Raw genomic sequence first — 16,596 nt, 5'->3', positions numbered from 1 at the left:
TATCCAAATCTGAACGGACCTCGATAAAATTTATCAAATGTCTTTCTGAGCTGTATTTGATATATTTCCCCAAATATTGTTGTTGGAGAGTGCATGTTACGGCTGCGGAGAACAAAAATAACAAATCGGATGAAGAATATATATGGGAGCTATAGCTATATCTGAACCGATTTCGATCAAATATACTTATTTTCAGGCCTAATTTGGTTGTATGTGCAAAATTCCATACTATTCGGGCTGATATTACACGTTTGGTGCACAATAAAAGGCAAATCGGACGAAGATATATATGGGAGCTATATCTAAATTTTGACCGACTATTTCCAATTTCAATAGGGTTCGTCCTTGGACCAAACAAATGATTTGTGGAAAATTTCATCTGGATTGGGCAATAAATGCGAACTGTACTTTGTTTACAAAAATACATGGACAGACGGACGGACGGAAATCGACTCAGAATGTGATTATATGCAGATCATCAAAAGGAACTATGGGCCTATCTCGTTTCCTTTTGCCTGTTACAAACAAATGCACAAAGACATAATACCATGAGCACCTTGTGATGTATGGTATAGAACAGGTTCCAATCTCTGATATCTGTGGATTTATAAATATGAATTTTGACAATTAGATGTTGTCAAATGAATAATAAAAAAAAATTGTAAACATGACTTTACCTTCTTCATTCTACCATGAGTTTTCCTAAGATTTTTATAATAAAAGTATATTGTGAAGTGTAAAGACTGACATCAAACGTATTTTTAGACACTTGGAATCGGGAAAACGCTAATATTGGGGATATATCAAAAAGTGTGCCGATATGAACACTAATTTTTACTAACTATTCTAGATATGATCAAAAGATATCTATCAAATTTCTCTATCTTAAATTTTGCGAAATATAGAGAAAAAAAATATATAGAAAACCCTTTATTTACGGACATAAGGCTATACGCAAAAAGGAACTCAAAGAGAATCTGAGAAGCCAAAAACCATTTGGACTTTTGATCTACTAACCATAACTATCACCGCCACTTGGTATATACGTATTAGTATATATATTCTTCACCAGAATAAGATTCTATGCCGAATTAATACCGGATTCTACAATTCATTCAATTCATACCGGATTCTACAGCCAGAAGATGGTCTATGCTGATCCAGGTCTTCATATAGCCCCTAAATATCTGTACCTCCCTATATTCGGCATTTTTAAGGTTTTAGCTACATTATTTACCGGAATTGTTAAAATTTAGTATTTGCACTTCGTAATGGGTTCTACAGCCTTTGACAGAAAGTTGCAGGTCCACGTCTTCGTATAGACCCCAAAATAACTTTAACTCTCTATTTATGATATATTTAAGATTTTAACAGAAGTTATAACGATTTTTATTTTATTTATTTATTTTTTCTTTTGAAAATTTCCAAATTTTTTCCAAATGGTGGAGGGTATTTAAAGTTTCACTTGTTTGTTTTTTTTTTTTTTTTTTTTTGATATCTTCTTTATAAAAATGAATTTGTAAGAGAACTTTTTTCCTTTGGTTGGGATATGACTTCCAATTTGAAGACGTTAAATTTAGAATAATTTTTAAATTTTACTGTGATTTTATTTGACTGCCTTGAAGATATGGACCTTGTGGTTTTGGGTAATACGTCTCTACGGAATATTTTAAAATAGAGGGAAGGTTTTAACCACTTTTTTGAAAAAGGGATCAAAAAACACCTTTGGTAAACCAGTAGTCCAAAACGTGACAAAAATCGAAAACCTGTATGCAACAAACTGTAACATTTAAACTTTAAATATTCTCTTAATATATCAAATTTCCATTTCCCAGAAATTATTTATATTTTAACTGCATTCAAAATAACCCCTTCAAGTTCTTTTTTCTTTAGCGTGTTGATAGTGTTCTGTTAAAAGAGGTTGAGTTCTACTTCCTTGACCATTCCAGCCCACTCTCAAACGTTTTCCCATAATAACGAAAAAGGTGTGTGGATAACGAAAAATATGGTTTCAGCTGCATACATTTAGATTTGTAGTTAATTCTCGCTTTCAAAATGTCACTTAAATGTTTAAAATACGTCAAATGTGGTATTACCTTTCTTGATTTGGGAGGTAAATCAAACAGTTGTACTTTTTTGCCCAAAATCATAAGTTGTATCTAAATCTGTTGAAAATATTTGTCAAAAGCGTGAAAATCCCTTAAATTGGTGGTGGGAGCTATGCCAAATGTAGAACACCATTAAGAACACCACCAATTTGACTAAAATATTCAAATTTGTTCAAGTCGGATGCGACTAAAAACCGGTCTACTTTCACAATTTTTTGGTTACATCATTCTTCTCTCAATACGAAGCTTCACCAAAAAAATTAGATCGATTAGTTGTATAAAAACATCTTTGCCACCCCTTCACATACATGTGGGCCATTTTGTTACATTCAATGAATATGTGAAGCCTTTTCTATGGGGGAGCGAAAAAAAAAATAAGCAGAATCATCAGATTATTGGAAAAAAAGTACACATGATTAGGGACTATTATTTTTTTTTAATAAATTTACAAAATTTCCCAGCTTGATTGACCCAATTTAAAAGACAGCTTCATCATAGAAATATTTTTGTTTTATATTTAAACACATAAAACTCATTAATATCGAAATAGTTAATTGGATACTTAAAATGACTACATATTTCGTGTGCAATTGGCAAATAAATCCCAAGATAAAAAGTAAACCATTAATATTTTTATTGTTTTTTTTTTTTAATTTCTTTATGTATTTAATTTTAAAAAAATATTAAACGATAGTAGAAACATCTCCATTACGGGCTGATAAAATACAACACATCAAAGGAGAATCACTAAAAATACAATAATTTTAAGTTTTTGGTTGGTGATGACGATGATGATATTGTTTGGATTTCAGAAACACATATGTGTACGGTTATTACATTTATAAGGAATTTATAATTGCGTCTATGTAGTATTCTTAATAATGGTTGCTTGTTGCTGCACACATACATATTGAATGGCAAAAAATGTAAACTGCATTTGAAAGATTTCAGTAACATAGGTAATAGATATATATTATATAAACATATTCTAGATTCTATGTTCAGACCTGCTCTGTTTCCCTTTTTTTCCTAAAATGGTTGTGGCTGTATTCTTAAGCTGGATCAAGTCTATGAAAACTAAAACAAACTAAGACAAATCAGAAATCAGGCTATATCAATAATAGCAACCATTAACATGGCGTTTTATTGGATTAGTTAATGAATTCAAACTTTGCATTCACAGTCCATCATCTAATTGTTGTTGTTGTTATTTTTTGTTTGAAGAAGCTACGGCCTCCCGATAGATTATTTGCGCTTTTTGCTGCTGCTGTTAGCAGAAGTAGTAGTAGCATTGTGAGAAAATGAATTGTTGTTTGTCGCAGTACTGGTTGCCATCAGTTGCTGATGTTGTGACTTAGTAATATCATTCGATTTGTTCTTTACCTTGGCAACTGCAACGCCATTCCCACCACTATTACCACCGCCGCTGCCAGTCGTACAAGCAGCGGTGGTAGCATTTTCTCACTTTTTACCGGGAGGCGCCAAGGGTTGGCCGCGATCCTTTCCCCGCAATTTGATACCAATCACACGTTCAATTTTGCCAAGAATCATATTATTGGGAATACCGCGTCCAGCCTCATAGTCGGTAACAATTTGTTGTTTTTCGCAAATTTTCTGTTAAGTCAAATATTAAATAGATTAGAAGAATGTATTTATTGTTGGTATAGACTGAAAAAAAAAAACTTACGGTAGCGAGATCTTTTTGACTTAAGCCCTTAGCTTGACGCCCTTGCATTATGAGTTTGCCAACTTCTAGTGGAATTTTATCATGCTTCAACTCTTCCGTTTCACGGTCCAATTTGGCAGTGTTCTTTGTTGTAACATGCTGTTTGTTGGTGCCAGCACCATCTGGAAAACAAAAGATCAATGATTAATAATTTTATAGTTAACGAGATTGTACAAACAAATCTCTACTTTAGAAACTGGGAAACGATTACTGATTGAAGATTTCAATCGATTTTTTGGAAAATAATGAGTAAAACTTAAACTGAGCCAGTAAAGAAAGTCTTAAAGCCTAAATTAGCCGAGGAATTTGTGCCTTTTAGTTCGGGCTTGTATTACCCATTTAACCATTAACTTGAAATTGGATAAAGATATGTATTCAATATATATGTATACAAATCTTAACCGATCTCGATAAAATTTGCCAAGGGTATTTCTGAGCTGATATATTGATATATTTCCACGAATATCGTGGTTACAGAATGCTTATTACGGCTACGGAGGACATATTCAACAAATCGGATGAACAATGAATTTGAGAGTTATAGTTATATATTAACCGGTTTTCATTAAATTTGACATACTTCCATCCCATTTGGGCTAATATTACACGTTTGGTACACAGTAAAAAGCAAATCGGACGAAGATAAATATGGGAGCTATATCCAAATCTGAACCGATCTCGATAAAATTTGGCAGAGTTATTTCTGATCTATATTTGATATATTTCCCAAAATATCGTTGTTACAGAGTGCTTATTACGGCTGCGGAGGACAAAAATAACAAATCGGATAAACAATATATATGGCAGCTATAGCTATATCTGATCCGATTTCTTTCCTTCAAGTGGTGGTATGTGCCAAAATCCATACTATTTGGTTTGCTATTACACGTTTGGTCCACAATAAAGGCAAATCGGACGAAGATATATATGGGAGCTATATCTAAATATTGAACGATTATCTCCAACGGGCCCTATTGAGTCCGTCTCTGAGGCAAATAAATGATTTGTGAAAATTTTCATCTGGATCGGGCAATAAATGCGACTTTGTTTACAAAAAATACAGGGTGAGATGAAAGAACTTCAACCAACTTCACACTGTTGTCATTTTGAAGCCACTCGTCCGACAGTTGTTAAAATTATTCCAGTGACAGCTCATTATATTGTTTACAAGCCTAGAAAAGCATTTTGGAGAATTTTCCAGAAAAAAATTTATTCGTGATGGATTTCAAGCGTGATAGTGTGAGTTCTTTATATTTGGCTGGAAAACCACTCCGTTAGAGCACTCCAGCATTTAAAAGTGAATAAATCTTTTGTGTCTCGTACCATCCCTTGTTACCATGATACTGGTAGCGTAGCCCGTCGTCAAGGAAGTGAAGGAAGAAAACAGCAACATTAGCAGAAATGGTTCGAAAAGTAAAGAAGCGACCCGTGAGCTGAACATATCGCAACATTTCATTCGGCAAATATTGAAAAATGAGCTCGGGGGTAAAGCCATTGCAACTCCAATGCAAGAACTGATACCCCAACAGAAAGAAAATAGACTCAAAAGAGCTAAAGAGTTGCTTCACTTGGCCGAAAGTGGTGAACTGCCAAATTTGGTTTTATCCGATTAGAAAATATTCGTTATCCAGCAGTTTGTAAACAAACAAAATAATCGTGTTGCCACAGAGGTCAGCGGAAAATGTGCACCTTCGGTTGGCCACCAGAACTCAAGCGCTGGTCATGGTGATGGTGTGGGCCGCCATAACAGCCGATGGTCGCTTCCGCTCGTATTAATCAACCGTGGCATAAGAATACATGCCGAATATGATAGCGAAAATATTCTGAAGTGTGTATTAAAGCCTTGGGCACGCAAACATTTTGGCCGCAGACAATGGACATTCCTACAGGACTCAGCACCATAGCACTTAGCACGCGCCACCCAAGAATGGTTACAACATGAATTTCCTCGCTTGCACAATGGCCACCAAAATCTCCTGATACCAATCCGTTGGTGTCTGGAGTATTTCGGAAGCAAGGTTGGCACTAAAAAATACCAAAGTGTCGATCACCTCAAGCAGGCGCTTCGCAGGGAATGGGCCAAAATGCAACAGAGCAGAGATGTATATATCTAAATATTGACCGATTATCTCCAATTTCAATTGGGTTCGTCCTTGGGTCAAATAAATGATTTGTGCAAAATTTCATCTCGACTGGGAATGTGGTTCTATGCAGATCATCAAAAGGATCAATCTCATTACCTTTTGCCTGTTACAAACAAATGCACAAAGACATAATACCCTGACTACCTTGTGGTGAAGTGTATAAAAACGACTAGTTCTTAATTTGTCTTCTCTTGATGGAGAATTTCCCGTATAGAATTCAACTAAAATCATAAACAGGGCCCCATAAACAAATAATATTTCCCGTATAGTTGGAACCCTCAAATTTCTAGAACTATTAAGGTCAATTTTTTATACACAATTGGTCTGGTCCCGAAAGTGCTGGAATCTACCAGATTTTGGAAATTTCCGATATCAAAATGGAAAAATCAGTTATCATAGTAAAAATGTTTCTTTCTTGCAGTTTTGGAACAGAACATGTAAAAAGATGAGAGTGTGCAAGAATGAAAGAAGTCATGGTTATAAGTACTAAAAGGAATACTTTTATTTAAAGCAGTGCTTGCTTTTACAGCCTTTAACAAAACGATGGGTCTATTTATCTATGACGATACGAAAACGAATGCGAAAGAAAAGCAAAATTTTTTCCTGGATAATTTACAAGCAAAGTTGCAGGTTCTGAAATGGGGGGGGGGATCTTTCGCATTCGCATTTGTTTTGTTAAAGAGAAACAGAACAATAGTTTTGTCATAAGTAGTAAAAACTACTTTCAATTAAAATGTTTCCTTTTTAACACAGAAACAGCCCCTATACTTTATTGCAACTGAAATAAATGTCAATAGGTGAGCCTTCACCATCTACACTTTACCGGCAAAAAGAAACTAACAACACACATGTGCTTTCTAGCCATCCATCTAACTATGAGACATCGATACCAAATCAACTGCAAAAACAATAACAAACATCTACTATCTTAAATAAACACCGACGTGTATGTGTGACATTCGGTGAGGAAATCAGGTACTGGAGCAGTCATTTTAAAAAACATAAATACTGCAAAACTTCCTCTATATGATGAAATTAAAAGGGGGTCATCCGGCGGCTAAAGTAAGAAATAACCTAATTATTTATATTGCAACCAATCACCTCTATCACTGTGCAATGCATTTTCAAACATAACCTATACAATTCAGAGAAAAAAAACTGAAAATATAAAATTTACTTACATTTCTGTGTAGTTTCCACAGCTTGTCCCTGCCGACGGGCATTATTGATTGCTGACTCCGATTTAAGAACAGAAGCCTTGGGAGCTTTCTTTCTTATTACTGTAACTGTATCCCAGTCCGACATGTCTACTCTTTTTTATAATTCTTACGATACTATAAAATGAAAAAGAAAACAGTATGTACACAAAATAAATGTCAGTCTCCTTTAAAGTTATATTTATCACTATATTATATTTATCACTATTGTGTTATGTTTTCTTACAATTTGTAGTATTTATAGTCTAAAATGTATATGTTAAATATTTTCTTTTTCCAGAAGAATCCAAAACTTTAGTCTTCAATGTGTTATTTTCTATTCACAGTTGTTAATAATAGCACTAATGTGGGAAAACATATTAGTGTTGCCAACTATGAATTGAAAATATACCGCAAGAGTTAGCACGGAAAGTATGCGTATCGTATGGCTATGTTTACATCTAGCGTTTGGTATGAATAGTGCCGTATACAAAACTTTGAGTGACATTTTTATAGTGTATTTGCTAAGCCTTATAAAAACAAGTAGAACTCTCAATTGCATTGATTATACACAGAATGAAATCGTTTAAAATTTTTGCAAAATTATACGTTTGACAAAATTAATATTCATGAAACCAATGTACACAAATTAGAGATGAGTATGGTTGAACTAAACCAAGGTAACCTCATTAAAAAAAATTACATCTGACTTTTTTTTGATATTCATATATCCATTTTATTACACAAATCAAAAAGAGAAACCTATTATTTGACTGGATGCAATGGATATACCATGGTAGAAGAATTCAGGTAGTCGCAAATTTGAAATTGAAGATTTTGAATAAAAAATTAATCAAATTAGTAAAATGTGTTGTAAAATGCAAATTATAACAACCTCCAATTTGTGTTGTATAAGAAAATAATAATAAATAATAAAAATTAAAAAAAAAAAACAAGTAAAAAAGCAGTGAGTTCGACCGGTCCGAACATTGAATACCCTCTACCATGGTACAATAAGGAATTAGAATAGCTTCGTAAAACTACAGAAATAGTGTCAGACTCATTCAAAATTATATACAACAAGTTGTTTCCATTTTTTTTAATATTTTTCCTCATTTTTAAAATGAGTTAAAATAACGTGAAAAATGGATAAAATGCCTGGATTTTCTCTCAAAAATAACATTTCAATGTTCCTTAGCGTAGATACATCTACCAGAATTCTTTTACCATGTGATATACGAATATACATTTTGACAATGACATGTAGTAAATTGCAGATATATGATAGCACAACATTATATTTTTAATTTTGCCATGAGGAACAGTTTTGGTATACAATAAATTTGACGAGGTAAATTACAGATAATGCAGAGCTGAATGTGCTTATTTAATAAAAGAATGCCTTTTTTAGTTACACCACGATTGTCAGCTTCCAAATGACTGAAATGCTTCACTGTTTAAAGATCTCGGTAAACCTTGTTATTAGAGTGTAATTTGAAATCGGTTGGTACCGCAGCTTATTCAGCTGCCATCCGAATAATACTCCAATGATACAACAATACAACTCAGTTCGTGGTGGAATAATCTGTCAAAGTATATTCGAAAATCTATTTTGAACGAAAAATTTCTCATATTAGTTAAAACTGTTCAAAAATACACAACGTAAGTATCTCAGAATAACGTTGTATAAAAAATCTGAAATTGTGCTTTTTTGCAGATAATTTTTAATATTTTTGACAAATGTTCAGACGACAACAAATCTGACGTATTGCCAAACCACTGTTGTATGCTTTTAAACTTCACATTGTTGCTACGAATATTATCAACCGTGTGTTATCACAATTGATTGCATTGCGGTTATTCATACATTCAGTCCCTTTTCATTGCAATTTTGAATTGTTTTGCTGCTTTCAAGGTAGATGTACTAGGTAATCGCATCAGCCCAGCTGACGGCACCATTAAATGTCAAAACAAATTGTTGTAATGAAGAATTCGCCCTAAATGAATGCAACAACAAATTTGTTTATGTTGTCTTCCCTAAAAGTACCTTTTTATAATATTTCAAATAATTTAAGAGCAAGTTTAGAGTGAAACAAGTAAAAAAAAATTAAAAGAAAATGAAGGAAGGAGGTTAGAATGGAGCGCAGCTTTAAGAATTAGGTTAGCCTCAACATCTAAGATTCCCAAAGCACATCACGGGAAGTAATGCAAGAATTCGACTCTTGTCATTTGCAGTTCCAGAAAACTTTCGGTTTAAACCAGTAAAATATAGTCATTATAAGTTTATTGGCTTAAAAAATATCGCAATACTACAATTAATACTTATTTTACTCTTATTTGTTTTACAATAAAAACTTTATTGCGAAGTTCGTTTACGACGAGAGGCACACAAAATAAAATGTAAACAAACACCTCGTTTCTGATTGGTTGAAACAAATTTGCCGCAACCTTTAAATGTCATGGCGAATCTATGTTTTTCGCCTTAGATGTCAATTTTGACATTTGAGGGGACCACAAAAGTTGCTTTGTTGTAGCAATTCGCCGATGCGGTTACCTGTTAGATCTACCTTGGCTGCTTTTCTTGTTTCAATTGTTTTACATAAAATATCCAGACAATAATGGCAGATGCCGCCAAGGATACAGAGACTACAGATGAAGGATCAGAGTTATCTGTTGTTGCAGCCAACTGCCAAAAAGCGGCAGCCCAGCCCAACGTTATACCCGGCGAAAAACTGAGTTCCATAGAAGAAATAGTGCAAAATGACCCAGACTGCTACGAATTGGATTTAAATCATCATCGTATTGAAAAACTCGAGCATTTGGAACCATTGAAGAACATTGAGCGTTTGGGTTTCCGTTGGAATTTAATTAAGAAGATTGAAAATCTGGATACATTAACAACACTCGTTGAATTGGAGTTTTACGACAATCAATTGACAAAAATTGAGAATCTTGATGCTTTGGTCAATCTGCAGATACTGGACCTAAGCTTTAATCGCATAACAAAAATTGAAAATTTGGATAAATTAACTAAACTGGAGAAATTGTTTTTGGTTGCCAATAAAATCAGCCAAATCGAAAACATTGAAATGTTGACAAATCTGAATATGCTTGAGCTGGGAGACAATAAAATTAGGCGCATTGAAAATCTCGATGCCCTGGTAAATTTACGTCAATTATTTTTGGGTAAAAACAAAATAGCCAAAATTGAAAACCTTGATAAACTAACAAATTTGGAAATTCTGAGTCTTCAAGCGAACCGTATTGTAAAAATTGAAAACTTGGAAAAGCTGGAAAATTTATCAGAATTGTATCTTTCCGAGAATGGTGTAGAGAAGATCGAAAATTTAGAATCCAATAAACAATTGGACACATTGGATTTGGCCAAAAATCGTTTAAAGACCATTGACAACATATCGTGTTTGGAGCAATTGGAAGAACTGTGGGTGAACGACAACGCCATAGATGATTGGAAAAATGTGGAAATCCTGAAAGAAAACAAATCATTGAAAACGGTATATTTGGAACACAATCCCATAGCTAAGGATGTCATGTACCGGCCTAAGTTGAAAGATATTGCGCAATGGCTACAAAAAATTGACGCAACATTGTGCCGATAAATAACGCTAACAGAGCTACATATTTCGTCATTTTTCATTATCTATAAACAATGTTTGTTCATCCATACATCATAGGTTCTCAAAAGAATTAAAATAAAATGAATGTTAATTGTGATTTTGTTGTTTTCACGTATTTGACATTAATAAATGGATATAACAATAAAAATACAAGAGATATGTTAAATAAATTGAAATGAGGGGGAATTCCAGAATGCGATCTACTCAGTTAAACTGGTGAAATCATATAAATAATATCAAAAAACTTACTACGTCCAGGAAAAAATTAGTTTAGAAGTGTTTTAAAATCGTTTGCCTACATCAATCCATAATTTTTGAATAACCACCTCAAGGAAACATTCATTTCAATCAAAACCATTTCCATTCTACTACTACTGCTGTAGACATGAAAGCTTTTTGAAACGGGTGGTTTTGCAAAACAATGTTTAGTCCCACGTGCCAAGTGTGTCGCTTACCTCTCCCAATGAATTATTTTATCTTAGTTACCAAGCCTATTTCCATTGGCTGTGGGTTTAAAATTACACGTACTGAAAAGTTCATATTTTGCAGTCAATTATAATCGGCCATCTTTCCTTTTTGTCCTAAGTAGTGCAGGTTCCATAAATCCCATTAAGCTATTACTTTTCTTATCCACACCAATCCTAAATGGTACCAAGTGTATTTTTGTAAAAATTATTTTTATTGTGGTTCGTATAAATGACATAGATGAGTAGAAAATCATATTATATTTTAAATACTGAATATGTGAATGATCTGTAAATTATGGTGGGTGAGTGTAATCTACGGATATGCTGTATAGTTTATGGATTATTTGATTTTTATAAATTACTTATAGTAAAGAATAGAAAAAGTATAAAAACAAAAGAGGAAAACTAATTTGTCAAGCTTTTTATATTACTTTATTGCAATTAAGAAACCTATTTATAACATAAAAGTCTTAAAGAAAATGATGTTTTGTTTGTATTACAAAAACACTCTTGCATGATTTGATCAAAAATGTCAAAAGTAAAAAAGAAATAAATTTCATAAAGGCATCATTACACCGACAAACATATTATAATAACGAAAGTAAAGAATTAAACGCATAAATATGGAACACAAATGTTGACAGCATATGTAAACGAATAGAATATAACTTATAGTTTATCGGGGCCGCTGTTGTGTTTCTACATATGTTTGTCACCGTTCAAAGTATTGAATATTCCTGGAGAAGGATGATGTACATTACTCTTTTTTTTTTTTGTTTTCCAATAAAATTAAATAAAAATTTTGAGATTTAATTTGAAGAATTACTAGAAGGACCCTCAGTTTTGGCCGTTGATGAAGGTGATGACTTTCCAGCAGCTTCCTCTTTGTTGGAAGAAGCACCAGTTGATGAACTTGGCGAAGCATTTGCTGCTGCAGCACCTGCTGCTGTAGTCGCCGCTGAAACACCTATGGAAGGTGAAACTAGTGAATAGACAAACAATGGAACAAAAAAAAAAAAAACCAAAATATAAAAATAAAACACAAAATTTGCAAATGTGACCACTTACCACGGACGTCAATGGCGTAGCAATCATCAAGTCTTAGATCATGTTTTTTTATCAACTGACATTCAGCACCTTCAACCGAAGGGATGGAATATACATACAAATATCCATCCTGGGAAGCAATCAAAAGCCTATAAATATGGCCACATATAATATAAGTGACAGGACAGGAAAATTATGGAGTGATTTATTTTCTTGAGCTCGGAGTAATAAAAAAAATAAGCTCTTTCTCTAGACCAGTACTCACCTCAACTGTTTTTGTATTTTTGCTATGGCACACATACGCCTTATACCCGCTTCGGGTAAAGTCACAGAAGCAAATGCACGACCTTGGCTAAAGACGTCCGTCACTTGTGTTGGCAAATAGTTGGAAACAGTTTTGCTGAGGAATCTAAAAAACGAGTAACTTTTTTGAAATATGGAAACGCGAAATTAAATCGTGTAATGGTGTATGTATGGTGGACATGGTAGCGTTAAAAGTTACACAATATATATGTACATTGACCAGATTATGTTTGTTTACACAGTTACAGTGCAAGGATAAAGTGCATAGTACGAAAAATATATAGAAATAGCGGTATGAATATATCGGTGGTGGATTTGTTGAAATGTATGGCACAATACAACATTGGTAAATATGAAAAAGATAGAAAAGAAAATTATAGAAAATAAATAATTAATTTAAAGAATATGAAAATAATACAAAGATAGATAATATGAAATTAAATATACACAGAAAACCAAAATATTCTAAGAACATGACTTAAGCAACAAATAGTATAAATCCAAAACGTTGTATTAAATGGCTGTAAACAAATATATTGTGAGGTGTTTAAACAGATAGATAGATGGAAAAACAAAAGTATTTAGAAAATAAAGCAAGCCACGACAGGGAAACTACTAATTTCGAGGCTATACACACACACGCTAGATATGGGCAAAAATTTACATACCCCATCCAATCATCTGAAGCTTGTTTAGTATCATTACTGTCCGCGGAACTACGATCCAATCGAAAGATGTGTATTGTTTCAGTATTTGAACTGGAAACTAGATATTCAGCACATGTACTAAACGATAGCGATGCAATCGAAACGCAACGTTTAAGGCCTCGTCTTAATTCAAATAACTTTGTTCCATCTAACGACGAAAACACTCGTATAACCGTACCGCGTTCACTTGCCGTAGCAATTTCTGTTCCCGAAGGACTAAAAGCCAATGCCGCCAATGGACTGTCATGGGCTGGTATCATTGTTTTCGCATGCAAGTTAATGGCATCAAAAATCTGCACTTCGCCCGAAGTTACACTGCCCGGATAGGCAAGATAGCAGTGATCCGAAGAAGAGCTTAAAGCACATAGGCCCGTTGAATTACATGGAGTATCACGAATGGTATGCACGACTTTCATATCCTGTATATTGTGTATGTAAAGACTTTCTTCGAGGCAAACAATTAAACGGGCCCGATTAAGTTTAACAGCCAATATGGAATTTGAATACGAATAGTTACATATTTCACTTTGTTTTTTGAAATGGCAGACCTACAAAAACATGGTAATTATTTTTCTCGCCTTGATGATTTTATTAACAACATACCTTGAGTTTTCTTGGAGTTCGTTGAGAAACAATAGCCACCAACGAACTTTCAAAAAGTCGTTCAATGAGAAAAATTTCTTCTGTTGGGCAAGTGTAAATTTTATCCAGAGTATTATCAACAGAACCAAGACTATATAGACTATATCCAGACTTAGTGCCAACCGCTAGAGAACTAAAAGAAATGATATAAAACAAATGTTATTTCTTGTATAACTTTTAGTTAAACGACTTACGTTATATTTTGATTGAAATTAACAAAGACCTCACCAGCATCCATGTCTGGTCTAAAAAGTAGACTCATCATCGAAAGCAACTATTTTGGAACAAAAGCTTTTGTTTTGGGACTTGAATGATTCTAATTATTCGATTGTCTGAAATTATATAAAAATATAAATTAAACAATTTAATAAGGGCTAGTACATATACAATAATAAATTACAACTCTTGAAGTTAAGTTTCGAAGTATTATTACAAATATATCCATGTATTATCGTGTTTGAAGTACATATTTATCGTAGCTATCCAGTTTTCCATGAAAATAAGAAACTTTTTTTAAAATTATATGCTTACAGGCTTTATTAGTTAGAAAATTTGAAAACTCTCTAATTCCCCAACTTTTGCATCGTCCAAAAAATGTTTATATATAGAATTATACATTGTGTATTCAACAGATTGCATTACACGAACATGGGCTCATATGAAGTAATAAACATAAAACGTATGAGTCTAAAGTTTACACCATGGAAATATGAAAAACCCCACTTTTGTAAAAATACAGTGATTATCTCCAACCACCTTTAATGTTTCACTTAATACAAATAGTCCTAGATTTGTTTTTTGTCCACCCAGTCACACCACTACAATGAAAACAAAATGTCATTATTCTTTGTGTTGCATTCCTACAATACATCATTGTCTTTCAATTGGCTCAGTACACTTTCACAAACTGCATTAATGATTTTTTTTTGCAATACGAATTCTAATTTCCAAAATTGAAACAACGAAAAATATGCAGAATAACAACAACACTTAGGCTAGACATACTGAAGAAATAAAAGCAATTGGAAATACAATAATAACAAAAGCAAACTGATATGAAAAAGGAACAACAAAATCAAATATTCATATTCGTGTCTCATCCATACGCAACACTTACCACAAAATAAAGGCAAAACAATGGGTACGTTATGTTGGCTGCTTTGCAGAAGATTTTTCCAAGATCGAATTCTATTATTTTTGCTTATTTTTATTCCCAAAATTATGGAATTTTCTTAATGAAATTGTTGAAATTATATTAAAATTCAAGTTATGTTGTTTTCTAAAAGGCGCAGTTGAAATTGTTTTGTATCTCTCTCAATTTATAGGGGTATATAAGACGACATTTGTCCAAAGGCAAATAGGTGTTGCCAACCAATTCCATGGCTTATAGACCTTTTATATCAGAAAAAACAACGTCTTTATATATTATTGATAAAACATCAACTACAAGGTTGTTGATCAATATTGAAGGTCTTCCTGTATTTTGACATTAAATTTGGTAGTCGTCTGGCTTTGACGGGGGACCATGGGTCATGACATGGCAGAAAAATTCAGGTAGACGCAGCGGCTGGGAAATGAACTGTCAAACCGACTTTGATGCATCTACCAATGCTACGTACCATGGTAGAAGAATATAGGAGGACGCATCGACGCAGCTGCCGGGACAATGAACTGTCAAACAAATTTTGGAATTGAAAATGTTGAATGAAAAATTATTTAAATTTGTAAAAAGTGTTGAAAAATGCATGTCTTTACAACCCACGATTTGTGTCGTATAAGGAAACATACAAAAATCTACTTATATTTGAAAAGAAATTTAAAAATTGTTGTGTTTTTCTACCATGCTACGTACGTTGAGCATTGTTACTCGTTGACGGTAACGGGTTTATTGATTATTATATTAGCCCCCACCGATTATCTCGGCTCAAATTGGCTAAAGTTCGCCGCCAATAATGTAGAGAAAATATTAAGCGCATACATTTTTCATATTAACAATTTTTATTTTCTAATACAAAAATATTTTTTGTTTGACTCCAGCAATAAGGTGGAGCTCTGTTCCAGAACCTGCAAGAATGTGAAAATGTTACGGCTCTATCTAATTTTTCTTTGTGATAAACTTGCAAAACTAGTAGATTCCTGCAGGTTCTACGATAATTAATATTTTCAATGCTTGGAAACATTGATATGTCAAAAAAATTAATTTTTTTCAAAAATAAATAGATTTTTATAAATTTTCTTATACGACGCCAATCTGAGGTTGTTATGCATTTTTCAAGAATTTGTACAAATTTAAATAATTTCTCATTCGACATTTTCAATTACAAAATTGGTTTGACAGTTCAGCAGCTGTGTCGACGCGTCTACATATATTCTTCTACCATGACTGTGTAGATGAGTGAAAACAAGAATAAAACTGAAATATACTCTGCTGCATGACGCATGACGGAATAATACAAAACTCATTGCAAACATTACCCTGTATATTTACCCCTTACAAATAATGCAAAAATTAATAAAAAGCTAATTTCATGACTTTTTATTTATTTATTATGTCTGTCATAGTAAACGGTAAAACAAAATATTCAAAATGACAACTCTAAATGTACCAGTCATCATTT

General features: G+C 33.2%; 3 protein-coding genes across 5 annotated transcripts; 1 reads left to right on the top strand and 2 right to left on the bottom strand.

The window, feature by feature from the left end:
• Positions 1–3,205: 3,205 nt before the first annotated feature.
• Positions 3,206–7,578, bottom strand: LOC101887242 (endothelial differentiation-related factor 1 homolog). Its single transcript, XM_005187803.4, has 4 exons — positions 7,422–7,578; positions 7,160–7,312; positions 3,796–3,956; positions 3,206–3,722 (listed from the first exon to the last, which is right to left on the bottom strand). Exons 2-4 carry the CDS (start codon positions 7,281–7,283, stop codon positions 3,570–3,572), a joined length of 438 nt encoding a protein of 145 aa, XP_005187860.1. The 5' UTR covers positions 7,284–7,312; positions 7,422–7,578; the 3' UTR covers positions 3,206–3,569.
• A 2,137-nt stretch (positions 7,579–9,715) lies between these two features.
• Positions 9,716–10,965, top strand: LOC101901707 (protein phosphatase 1 regulatory subunit 7). Its single transcript, XM_005187802.4, has one exon. It carries the CDS (start codon positions 9,793–9,795, stop codon positions 10,792–10,794), a length of 1,002 nt encoding a protein of 333 aa, XP_005187859.1. The 5' UTR covers positions 9,716–9,792; the 3' UTR covers positions 10,795–10,965.
• Positions 10,966–11,685: 720 nt separating this feature from the next.
• LOC101901323 (WD repeat domain phosphoinositide-interacting protein 2) lies at positions 11,686–15,312 on the bottom strand. Of its 3 annotated transcripts, none has more exons than XM_005187801.4 (7): positions 15,096–15,312; positions 14,173–14,310; positions 13,940–14,111; positions 13,298–13,884; positions 12,592–12,750; positions 12,348–12,475; positions 11,686–12,246 (listed from the first exon to the last, which is right to left on the bottom strand). In XM_005187801.4, the coding sequence occupies exons 2-7, from the start codon at positions 14,241–14,243 to the stop codon at positions 12,089–12,091; spliced, it is 1,275 nt and encodes a 424-aa protein (XP_005187858.1). In that variant the 5' UTR covers positions 14,244–14,310; positions 15,096–15,312; the 3' UTR covers positions 11,686–12,088. The 3 variants fall into 3 exon arrangements, with proteins under 3 accessions (XP_005187858.1, XP_005187856.1, XP_005187857.1); XM_005187799.4 differs by having other exon boundaries at positions 11,686–12,261; positions 15,096–15,309; XM_005187800.4 differs by having other exon boundaries at positions 11,686–12,261; positions 12,592–12,735; positions 15,096–15,307.
• Positions 15,313–16,596: the final 1,284 nt, after the last annotated feature.

Source organism: Musca domestica, unplaced genomic scaffold (genome assembly GCF_030504385.1).
Source record: "Musca domestica strain aabys unplaced genomic scaffold, Musca_domestica.polishedcontigs.V.1.1 29, whole genome shotgun sequence".
NCBI lineage: Eukaryota > Metazoa > Arthropoda > Insecta > Diptera > Muscidae > Musca > Musca domestica.
Note: the sequence above shows the minus strand (reverse complement) of the source record. Positions and strands in the feature narration are given on the sequence as shown.

What these genes read in the sequence shown, in the direction of transcription:
- LOC101887242 (XM_005187803.4), bottom strand. Translation starts at nt 7,283, where the DNA reads ATGTCGGACTGGGATACAGTTACAGTAATAAGAAAGAAAGCTCCCAAG. An exon ending in TGTGGAAACTACACAGAAAT is followed by an intron (nt 3,957 to 7,159) that starts GTAAGTAAATTT and finishes TTTGTTTTCCAG; the next exon opens with ATGGTGCTGGCACCAACAAA. An exon ending in GTCAAAAAGATCTCGCTACC is followed by an intron (nt 3,723 to 3,795) that starts GTAAGTTTTTTT and finishes TTGACTTAACAG; the next exon opens with AAAATTTGCGAAAAACAACA.
- LOC101901323 (XM_005187799.4), bottom strand. Translation starts at nt 14,243, where the DNA reads ATGATGAGTCTACTTTTTAGACCAGACATGGATGCTGGTGAGGTCTTT. An exon ending in GAACTCCAAGAAAACTCAAG is followed by an intron (nt 13,885 to 13,939) that starts GTATGTTGTTAA and finishes ATGTTTTTGTAG; the next exon opens with GTCTGCCATTTCAAAAAACA. An exon ending in GCTTCAGATGATTGGATGGG is followed by an intron (nt 12,751 to 13,297) that starts GTATGTAAATTT and finishes ATTTCAAAAAAG; the next exon opens with TTACTCGTTTTTTAGATTCC.
- LOC101901707 (XM_005187802.4), top strand. Translation starts at nt 9,793, where the DNA reads ATGGCAGATGCCGCCAAGGATACAGAGACTACAGATGAAGGATCAGAG.